This window comes from Mya arenaria, chromosome 1 (genome assembly GCF_026914265.1).
Source record: "Mya arenaria isolate MELC-2E11 chromosome 1, ASM2691426v1".
In the NCBI taxonomy this organism is placed as follows: domain Eukaryota; kingdom Metazoa; phylum Mollusca; class Bivalvia; order Myida; family Myidae; genus Mya; species Mya arenaria.
In genome coordinates, this window is record NC_069122.1 from 29,165,159 (window position 1) to 29,177,297 (window position 12,139).

Here is a 12,139-nt window from a genome sequence, read left to right on the forward strand (position 1 = left end):
GCTGAAATGAATCATTCTCGAATCCGTTTCCTGGGCAGAAACCAGTACTGTATCCCTTTTTAAGAGACAGTGAGAAAGTACCCCTGATGGGGCTCGAACCCACAACCTCCTGGTTGACAGGCGATCACCTACTTGTATACCACTAGACACCCCACCCCCTCACCCAGCCATGATTACGGACTGATACCAGCGTTGACAGTATTTTCAAATCCATTTCAAGGTACTTCTTACTACGTTTAATGCAAATGAACAGCAACGTCAAACAAACATTACTAACACCGCAACTGAACTTTATCATCCTTGACATAAGTACAAAAGGGCATTTTCAAACAATACAAAATACAAACTAGTATTCAAAACATAAAGCCTTCATAAAATATTACATCATACACAAACCTCTTCCATATATACACATTAGAATGTTTGCCATCAACTGTCGGTATGTGGCAGGATCGTTGGACAACCAAACGGCATTTTTGCACACCCAATATATTTTAATTTTTCAACATCATTATGCGGTAAGTAATTATTGGTTATAATTTCTAGGTTTCTTGTTTAAATAAAGGGCTCCAATAAATATTGAATGTATAACCGTGAGGAGATCGACTATCGAACATAATAATTGGACTCAATTGGTTAACGTGTGTATTGAAATAATCATAATGGTATACTCCCATTTAAACTAGGAAACTACTTACCTCCTGCCATATACTCTACGGTTATAAAGTATTTAAAGCGATTTATAGACATATGTTTTTACTTCGACAAAGGTTGAAAACGCTAACAAGAAGCTGGATACCTAACTGGTTAACCATGATCACCTATATTAATCAACCGACTTCGACAAACTTTCAATACGCTAACAAAGAGATGGATACGTTACTGGTCAACCATGATCGTCTAACTTTACCAACCTTTTACTTAGACAAGCTTCCAATACGCTAACAAAGAGCTGGATACGTTACTGGTCAACCATGATCGTCTAACTTAACCAACCTTTTACTTAGACAAGCTTTCAATACGCTAACTAGAAGCGTGAGACCTTAGTTGACCAGTATGATCGTTTAACTTAACAACACTACCTTTTTATTACGAAACTCTACTCACATGTGTGCATGCATTCTATGATAGTGGTGGCGTCGATGTAGTAGCCGCCACACAGCACGCAGATCAGGTGGGGGTTCACTTCGCTCACCCGCAACCGCTTCCGATGCGCCATCGCGCCGCACCGTCCGTCTAGCTGCAAATATAAAATACAAATGTCAGTATATATCCTCTATTTATCGTTCACAAGTTGACATAAACTAGACCCGTAGATGCTTGAATTGAGTTGAGTCCGCTTTAAGCTAATATGATTCCGTTTCAGACGGTGATAAACTAACACTGGTGTCATTTTTGAGTCTCCATTGCCCTGATGGGGCTCAAACCCGATTGTCTATGGTAAAAGGCTGACACATATACCAGAAAACCACTCTTGACTGCTTGGTTATCGAAATCACCCTAATCTTCATTCGATTTAGATTGTGGTGTACCATTAACGCGCTGAGGTGTGATTGCTTGCGGTGTAACCTCAGCGTTAGACCGCCAACATGCGAACTTCCGAGTAGAAACTTCAATAAACTCGACAAATGTTGTAAATTAAAATGTCACAATAAAATCCTAGAACAATCTTCAGAACTTTTATATCAATAAGGGTGAATCCAGTGCACTTTCCGATATTTTAAGTTGTGTTGCCTTGAGACAGGCGGTCTAATCTTGAGCATATTTTAAGTCTAACTCATTATCTCATCTCACAGGTAGGCAACATTTCCAGGTAATATATTGTCATCTCAAATATATTATAAAAAACTTATATGATTACAAGCAAAGCTATAAAATGTTATCTTATGTGTTTTAAGTACGTACCAAAATAAGGCCTGCGGGTGTATTTACATAATACGCTTTTTCTTTAGATAAATAAAATAAAAACGTTTGTAATCCAACTTCAAATTAATCCAAAATAAACGTAAATCGATAACCATCAGCTACGTAATTCAAAAATACGTAATTTTTTGCAATATACGACAAACTATGCGATGCTAAAACGTAAAAAAAATATACGTATGCTGTAAAATAAACGACATTTCATCCGCTGTTTAAAAGTGATATACACTTATAAGACTCATGGAATGTGTATAGAGATTTAAAAATACTTATTTAGTAATCATGTACTTTAGATCCATTACAGCGCTTAAAATCTGATATCATCAGGAAAAACGACTAGTAGCAGTTCTAAATATAGTAACACGCGTATTATCTTTTACGATGTTTTTGTTAACCATACAGCCAAACATATGATTATGAGTAATTAAATAGTTTTTTTTTCTCATATTATACGTAGTTTCACATGATTCTATAGATGACTGATACTAACACTAAAAATAAATATATGAGTATTTCGAGAAAAAAAATGAAATATATAAAAGCATTTTGGTTTATTCAATATCTTTTTACATACTAGCGCTTTGCCATAAAGCAGAATATTCTGTTTGAAACTTCACCCTTCGCTCGACCTAGAGTTATTATTTAATAATTTATGCTCGGTTTACATCTTAACCGATAGTATCTGTCAGCCGCGGTAATATAGCTTGCAAATAATTGTCAATTTATGGCTATCAGCCTATGCAGACCCAGCCTAGACAAATTTTACGACAATTTCCATACTGGGAAACAGAAATTATAATTCAGTAACTATCAAGATTAAAGGAACAATATTTTTATGTGAACGTATAAAACTGATACGGTTTTGTTTTCTCAAATCGGTGAAGCTTATGACTCAAACTGAGTTTGATGAAATTCAACTTTCAGGTACAGTCGAACCCCGTTGGCTCGAATTCGCTTGGCTCGAATTCCTCGTTGACTCGAACAGATAATAAAGAACCAAGTGTGTTTTTTTTTCAACTTAATGTTAGCGCTACCGCTTGTCTCGAAATTTCTCGATATATTTTCGCCGGTCCCTGGGAGTTCGAGCCAATGGGGTTCGACAGTGTGTATACACGAAACATATAACTGGGAAAAAACAAGAAAGTGCAAAAACGACGCAATATTCCATAGAGTATCACACCCTGAATGTTTTGAATATTTCATGACTTGAAGAGAATTTGAATTTATTGATTACCACGATAATTATAAATGTCAGGAAGATGAACGTTTTCAATAATTACATTTGAGAAAAGATGTCATTAGTTTAGACTGTATTTATTTTATACAAAGATTGTGATGAAAGTTTAATTAACGTATGCTAGGTCACTTTCGTTGGCACGATATTACGCGAGAGGGTGGTCTTGTGTTGTTGCGGGGAACCGAAGAACCCGGACACACCCACTTGTCCGGCTTTGTAACCACCAGGCAAATGCACATGCGCCCGGGTCAGGAATCGAACCCAGGGAGCTATAGTGTGAAGTGAGTTCGCTAACCACTGCGCTAACCGGACAACCCGATGTCATTTGATGGCACATTAGATTAAAACTATGAGTCTCGGTTAACGGAGTCTCGGTTTCAGAGGAATGATTTGTGCAGTCTCGGTTTGCTTGGTACTGTTGATTTACATTAATTTTTAACGACCCAGCTAGCTTTTCCTTTTATTCGTAAGAACAATTCTTGATAACATTGGAGTATCAACTTGAATTCATTTAAAAGCAATATGTGCCTTAAAGACGATAGACATCACAGTAGACCGTTGCACATACCGGCGTAGCTAACACACGTATGATAATGCAGGAATTTTACAAACTGTCGGCCTCTGTCCGAATCTTGATGCAGATTAATGGTACAACGTTTAGATAAAACAAAACCATTAGATTGCACAGTTTTCGTTTGAAGCCGGCCTAATTGAAACCTAATTTAAATAAATTTGTTTGAAAGATCTACGAACACAGGTGAAAAGAAGAGACTCCCTAATGGAAAAGATCAATTTGCTTGATTTTCTTTGTTAGTTGAGATTTAAGCGAATGAATAACGTAGTAGCGTTGAACATCACTGGTGAAACTAAACAAGAAATCTAGAAATTTGAGACAATAATCAGGCTTGCGAGAAAGAGAACTTGATGGTTTAAAATACAACAATAAACAATCGCTGGAATACTTGACAAGTACACAGCATCGGACAAGTGTGGTTACTTAAATCGCTGTTATACAGTCACGTCCGTGGGTCTGATCTTTATAAACTAGATCTGCAACCGAATTTAGCCTAAAAGCATTTGTTCGAAAATAAAATGCCAGGAGTAAAATAATACTAATTAGCAATCGAAAGAATGGCTTCGGTACAATGTAAACCCAGCACGTTATCTTGTAACCACATCAAATACCGACCCGGGATATAACAATGGAAGAGCGTAATCGAACTATTTCCCATCGACCAATCCACTTAATGCATACAACCCAACTTTTACATTACCCTATTCGGCGTAATGAGCGAATTGCCCGACAGATCAATATAAATCATCTCATGAGCCCATGTTTTGTCCGGGGCTTCCAAAGCCCCGCCCACATTTTGCAACATGAGGCGGTGTTTTGCTCGACTTCGCTGATAAAACAGTCTGATAACATTTTAATAGGTTTGCGGGTACTCGAGTATTGGAGAAAAATGGTGAAAAGGTTTCCTTCTTTTCAAAATATTAAACCCGGTTACCTGTATTATAACGCACTCAGATACAAAAAAAAATACTCATGGGAAAAGGGGAAAAGGTTATTGTTTGGAAAGAAATAGAGCTACTATTTGGGGGAATAATTTGTTTAATTTTGTTAGCGGATTGTACTTGTTTATCTCTGGATTTGATCCATAAAGTTTAAGAGCTAATAACGTGTCAGCGAGGACATTTTTGTTCGCGGAGCTTTGTTGTAACATTATGTAAATTATTTAACATTTACCCCGGGACTTTCACAAGCGAACAAAGACACCGCTTTCAGTGAAAACTAGAAACAGAGTTATTTAAACATTCATTCATCATGTCACGCATATGTAACATGTGTTTGATACAAAATTGTACGATGTACGCTGAATTTTACACAAGATCCATCTCGCATAGCAGTATACAATCTTTTTGATTAATTGTACGAACTCTTGGATGTATAAATCGTAATGATTATCAGCCAGTAGCAAGTTTTGCACACGAAAACAATTCCGTATATTTCAGCAGAGTTTTATAAGCCGTTTAAACACCTTTGCACTATAATCATGTCAATGTCAAATATGTGTATATACACATGTATGAAGACGTTAAATGCAAACATTATTTTATTTACTGGGCCGATTATTAAGAACTTTGTACTGAACTAAAGTTAACTAACGTTATATCATTTACGACATTAATGTTAACTTTTGATTGTGAACTTTGTTAAAGTTAACAACTTTATAACATTTACGACATCAATGCTAACTTTTAATTGAGAACTATAAGATGTGGTTCTCACATATTTAGATATAACGAAAAACATGTGAAAAAGATGTCTCAAATCAGCAGAAGTGTATCCATTATACTTCCAGACCCAGTTAACAACGATGACGTTCACAGCGTTGTTAACGTAAACAAAGTCATTAACAATTTGTCCAATGTATAATACACATGTTTGATTTGAATTATCTTTCCAGAAAGCCATGTATCCATTCACTGAGGGTTTCAGCCAGGTTTTAAAAAGGACACGGTGGTACAGAAAAGGGACAGGGTGCTGAAGGACCAAAGTGAACATTGTATTGGGCAGTGGATAATTAAAGCATCTGAATTTCATAGAAAGTTTGAAGTAGTCTTAGGTTTCAACTACAAAATCAGTGAAGTATGTTTGAATTCATAATCATATTTCAAGTTTTAATGAAAACAAAAGAAATATTTGATTATCTTAAGCATTGAATTCATAAAAGGCAGGAGGATGCACATTCTGGTCTCAATGAGGGCAAAAGATTGCCTTTAAAAAGACAGGGTGCAGCACCATCCAACAACCCTCTAACTAAACCGCTCTTCACAAGTATGCCATGCCTATTTACAAACAAGCTTGTATCGTTCCGAAGATTTCTGTTTCTATGATCTATTCAAAATAATCAATTTCAAACAAAATTCTACGAGTTTTTTGGCTCCCGATGTTTAAAATGCACATTAAATTGATGATCATTCAAAATAGATGAGTTAAAATATCCTGGAAAGTTCACCAGGAGCAGGAATGCCGTGTTCCGTATCCTGCATGTTCGCAATTATAAGACGAGGTCTTTATCAATGAGTAGAATAGAAACACATGCAAGATAAATCTGTGCAATATGTGAGCTTCTTTTCGAAGTATTTAAAGGCCACGACAAGCATTATGTGTGGTTCGGTCCATGGCCTTTTATACGTGGCCCTGTATTTGAAATATTTTAAGGCCACGACAAACATTATGTGTGGTTCGGTCCATGGCCTTTTATACGTGGCCCTGTATTTGAAATATTTTAAGGCCACGACAAACATTATGTGTGGTTCGGTTCATGGCCTTTTATACGTGGGTCTGTATTTGAAATATTAAAAGACCACGACAAGGATTATGTGTGGTTCGGTTCATGCTTTGCTACAATATGTGAGCTTCTTTTCGAAGTATTTTAAGGCCACGACATGCATTATATTCGGTTCGGTTCATGGTTCGTTACTTTTAACAAGTTATGAACAATCGGATCATTGCTAACATTGAAATATATCCTAAATCATATGTAATTCCAAAAAGTCATTATACATGTATTCATCTTTTGAACCCTGGGTAGATAACAGTTGAAATTATCACAATCACTAGAGTAGGGCTTTATTCGTAGCAATCACTGACTGATAAGACAAAACATGAAATTCGTTCTTTCTTGACCTTCCAGTCAATACATCACGATGAACAATATCAATATTATATGATTATATGCCCTATTTCTTTTGAACTTCATTGACATTTACGAAATGCGTGCACATAATTTTTCCATAATTTTATTAACTGCCTTATGACCCTCACCGTGCTTTATGGCCTATTATTTGCGCTTAATTGAAGACTTTCTATGTTCGTAAATCAGCAATTTCACTGCGTTCCCGGGGCTAATCAGAATGCTAATTTTATTACAACAATATGAGGTATGGCTTTATCAAGAAATATCATTGATCTTTGTTCGACAAGCTTCGTGTCCCTGTGTGTATAAAGATTAGAGAGACGTCGTAAAGAGAAGAAAAACACATTAAGAAGACGGAAATGAAGACGAACATGGTGCTGCTGCTGATGATGATGATGATAATAATGATGACGACGACGACGACGATGATAGTGGTTGTGATGATGAAAATGATGATGATGATGATGATGATGATGATGATGATGATGATGATGATGATGATGATGATGATGATGATGATGATGATGATGATGATGACGAAGACGACGTCGATGAAGATCACGAAGACGACGACGACGATGACGATGAATATGATGACGACGATGACGATGACGATGATGTTGATGATGATGATAACGAGGGGGGAGGAGAACGAGGAGGTAAACAAGGAAGAGAATGACAATGATGACGACGACGAAGAAGATGACGACGATGATGATGATGAGGAGGAGGATGAGGATGATGGATAATTATGATCATTGTGAAATTTATTAAGGTGAAATTGATCCTGTAGATGGTACAAAAGGGGAACAGAGGTGGTGATAATGATGTAGGGTAATGTTAGCATTGCTACTGTGTATTTTGAATGTATTTCGAAGCAATTTCGATATAGCGTTCTCAACAAACTCTTGCGTTAATACGCAGAGCAAATACATTGACTGTGCTACTCTCAATAAATAAGAATGCAATCCTCTTATCTTCAAATATTGCGAAGTAATCACATTCTTAAGAATGCAAAATACAAAAACTACAATCTTTAAACCCCACTTGTCTCAATTTCTGAAAGCTGAATAAGACAGATAAACAATATTCAAGTATGCAGCCCGCAAAAGCGGGTCAAAAAACAAACGTTTCTCTTTTGATTAGTAAATGTTGAAAGAGTTTGCATGGGCCCTAAATACAAAATGATAGTCGTGGTAAATTCACAAAATAACTGAATGGCTGTGCTTCCGAATGAATAAACAGCGAACAGACAAGAGGAGAGAGTAAACATCTGGAAATTCCTCAGGCCTAACAAAAATTCAATCTGCTTCGGGTTACCTGACCGACCCTTTACCAACGAAATTGGCGCCAACTCTACCGTTTTGATAGTCCGTGGGTTAAAAAAATACTTGTTATTCATAAAAAAAATGTAAGTATGTGTTTTATTAATATGTAGTGTTTTTTGTGTTTAGAAAAATAAAGATCTATAAAAAATACTTAACGCCATTCCTAAATGGTGACAAAAACGTTGTTAGATAAAGCCTAATAAAAATGATAATAAATAGCCTAACTACCGTATCTGCTTTTGCCTTTTTGGACAAGATGTAACTCTAACCGAACAAAAATAAGTATGGCCTAACAGTAAACACTGAAGTCGCAAAATAGAACTCTAATTCACAAATGTGAGTGAGTATGCAAAGTATGTTAATAGAACTGGAATGGGTTTAACTTAAGTTGCATTGTGTGATTGCTAATTCTGATTTTGGAATTCACAAACTATGGTACTTTACAGGGATACGCCCTTACCCACGTGCATTCTGAGTTACTAGTAATACGTCACTACACGATAGAGAGGTCGAATAGGTCAAGCTGTGTACATGTCACGTCAAGATCTAAAAATAGTACAAAGGCAATGCCACATTTACATGACATTTCGGACTTGAAATCTAAGGGGGTTTTGCGATTCTCACGGTAAGAAATTAGTGTGACCTTCGCCGGTCATTCGATCGTCCCCCGAGCATTGGGTCATTCGATATGCAAGCAGATAGGAAGATAAAAGGAAGGGGGCGTACCAAAATTAATTTGCACAAATTGTCTATCAATTCTCCAGAGTGGTGTTTTAGGCCGAATGGTGGCCCGTCATGCTATAAAATTAAGATGGAATCTTCCGATAGCGAGTCTGAACGTGAAAATAATACTAAAATTTACATCTGTGACTCTGACCACAATACAGAAGACGCAAAAGCTAGAGTTAGATGAAAACTCGAACCAATAAAATCGCATCTTTGAAAAGATACAAGTTGTATCATGCTTGTTCAAAAATTAAAAAAAAAATCGTAATTTTGAGTATTTGAAGTTTTCCTATAGTAAACCATGCCTTTAAAATAACACTAGCAAGCTATTCACCATGTTCCGATAACCAAATCTCTTGGAATAATGATAACTTTATTGTTTCAAAAAACCCAAACCCTACTTATAACTGAACGAACTCAGCGAGTAAAATGAATGTGAACTGAATTAATGTAAGCAGATGATCAATCAATTCTCCATTTAAAACGACTTGACTCCACGTGGGAACTTTAATAAGAACCCAAATTATCGTCTGTAACATTAAACCACCTTAAATATGGGCGATATATTCACTCATAATCACCAATTCAAATGCTTGTGCATTAGTTTGAAAATAATATATCTACTTTCTATTAGGACTCGGGTTTCATATTCCGTTATCAGATAATATACGACGTTGCATGAATTACGACAAGGTCTTTGCTGCGCTGAAAGGTTGTATTTTATCATGATTGAGTAAATTACACCATACCAGTGGTAATTATTAGAGATAAGGTGATACTCCTCTTCTGTTCCATTTATCATTGCAATGATAACATTGTTTTCTGAGTTACTGCTGCTACTGGAGCTGATACCTGCTGTTGCAGTGGTGTTACCGTAAGGTACTTCTGTGTGTTGTTCAACCACCTAACAACACCAGTAGCTTAACCATCATCACTACACACCGAGCTATGAAGGCACTAACATGACAACCATCATCACTACACACCGAGCTATGAAGGCATTAACATGACAACCATCATCACTACACACCGAGATATGAAGGCATTAACATGACAACCATCATCACCCCACACCGAGATATGAAGGCATTAACATGACAACCATCATCACCACACACCGAGATATGAAGGCATTAACATGACAACCATCATCACTACACACCGAGCTATGAAGGCACTAACATGACAACCATCATCACTACACACCGAGATATGAAGGCATTAACATGACAACCATCATCACTACACACCGAGCTATGAAGGCATTAACATGACAACCATCATCACCACACATCAAGCTATGAAGGCATTAACATGACAACCATCATCATCACCACACACCAAGCTATGAAGGCATTAACATGACAAGCATCATCACCACACACCAAGCTATGAAGGCATTAACATGACAACCATCATCACCACACACCAAGCTATGAAGGCATTAACATGACAACCATCATCACCACACACCAAGCTATGAAGGCATTTACATGACAACCACTATCACCATCACCTTAGTCAATTTAAAAGCATCTCAACCATCATCGACATCAGAATAGCTTGTACATGTTGCACGAGAACAACACACCACCTTAACCGATTTAAAATCATGTCAACCATCATCGACATCAGAATGGCTTATACATGCTGCACAAGAACAACAACAACAACAACAACACTATCCGTTGAATAAAGACAATGAGATGAAAAGTATATGGATTACCACTTTCAATAATGGATTGAATACGACCCATTTCGCTCCTGCTGGAAACACATACATTTGACATTAATCTTTATACTTCTCTCGCATTTCATTATTTCAGTAATTACACAATGTAAATGCTCGCATTAACGGAAACAGCTGCCTTTCGGTTATGTTAATGATGCAACAGCTTTTAAATCGCTAATGTAAGCAAATGGAAAGAAAAAATCGGTCAACTCAATAAAATAAAAATATTAAAGTAGTTTTAACGTATTTAAATACAGCGTAAATACATGAGGCACTCGGTGCAAAGGTCTCGTTTTTCATGCACATGTCTCATTTTTCAAAGGGTTAAACAAAGGATCATTTCAGATACCTACCCGCCTGCAAATATTTATCTTCCCGTGCTCCATTTAGTACGTCTCTCATTTGGATTGCCGCCCTTTGATTTGTATTCACCATAGACAATCGATAGTCGCCATAACATAACTCCGATAATTCTAGGATCTGGACGTTTTACAGACACTTAATGAAGTAATTTATCTACTTGAAGTGAAACACTGTACCCCTTTTGTTTAAGTGAGAATCATTACATTATAAATCAACATAACGGGGTCATTGACTCAAGATACGTCTGAAGTTTGTCTTAGAATGAAAACCACGTATACATCCGAACCCTCAGACAAGATGCTTCTGTCTAGTTGCAGACGTGTATTTGTAAATAACGTCCACTATAAAGAATATCAATTAATCCAGGAGACACATTTGTAAACACTGTATAATATATACGAGTGTACACTATTCCGGGGGCAGTTTACTTAATATCATCCATCAACATAAGCCTAAATAACAACACACATACATCACAGTATGACACTTATCCCTCTTGACAAGACTTAAAACGTGGACAAAGACCTTCCACCGGACACACAAATATCAATCTCGTGGTTTATCCGTAACTATCAACATCAAATCCCTGCTGAACGTCCAAATATCCAAATATCCTTAATCCATCATGTGCTGTCCGAAATTGGGTTAACTTGTAGTAAACATTCAAACTCGGTATTAGAATACTCCACTTTAAACAAGACACATTGCTTGTCTGTAGAGCAGACGTACATGTTTGAACTAAACCACAATCAGACCACACTGTATATATAATAACTTAACTGACAGAATAAGTAATTTACTTTGTGTATAGTGAATGATAAATTAAACAACCGAGCTATAAAATGGTTCGCTTGTGGTATCGCCTTTCGGGACGCAGTGAAGCATAAACGATATTAATGATCGTTCCTGTCAGTCAAGCAGAAATGAGGCGGAGCTAACGCGAGTTTAAGGCTGGGTCTTGGGAATCGGCCAACAAGTTTTCATGATTAATTAAATGTGTATGGTTAGATTCTATCTAAGCGAGATACAGGTTCAAAAAGAGCAAAGCAATTTGATAAAAACAAAGAGATGGTTTAAACACGAGTTAGACCTTGTGTTTAGGAAATGGTGAAGATTAGACCTGAAC

General features: G+C 36.7%; 1 protein-coding gene across 1 annotated transcript in view; it reads right to left on the reverse strand.

The window, feature by feature from the left end:
* LOC128233751 (uncharacterized) overlaps window positions 1–11,734 on the reverse strand; it is a 57,644-nt gene extending 45,910 nt beyond the window's left edge. Inside the window, exons 1-2 of the mRNA XM_052947583.1 lie at window positions 11,004–11,734; window positions 1,108–1,240 (exon numbers count right to left, since the gene is read on the reverse strand). Coding sequence (XP_052803543.1) covers window positions 1,108–1,240; window positions 11,004–11,036 — 166 coding nt within the window. The 5' untranslated portion in view covers window positions 11,037–11,734. The remainder of the gene's footprint in view (window positions 1–1,107; window positions 1,241–11,003) is intronic.
* Between the last annotated feature and the right edge of the window lie 405 nt (window positions 11,735–12,139).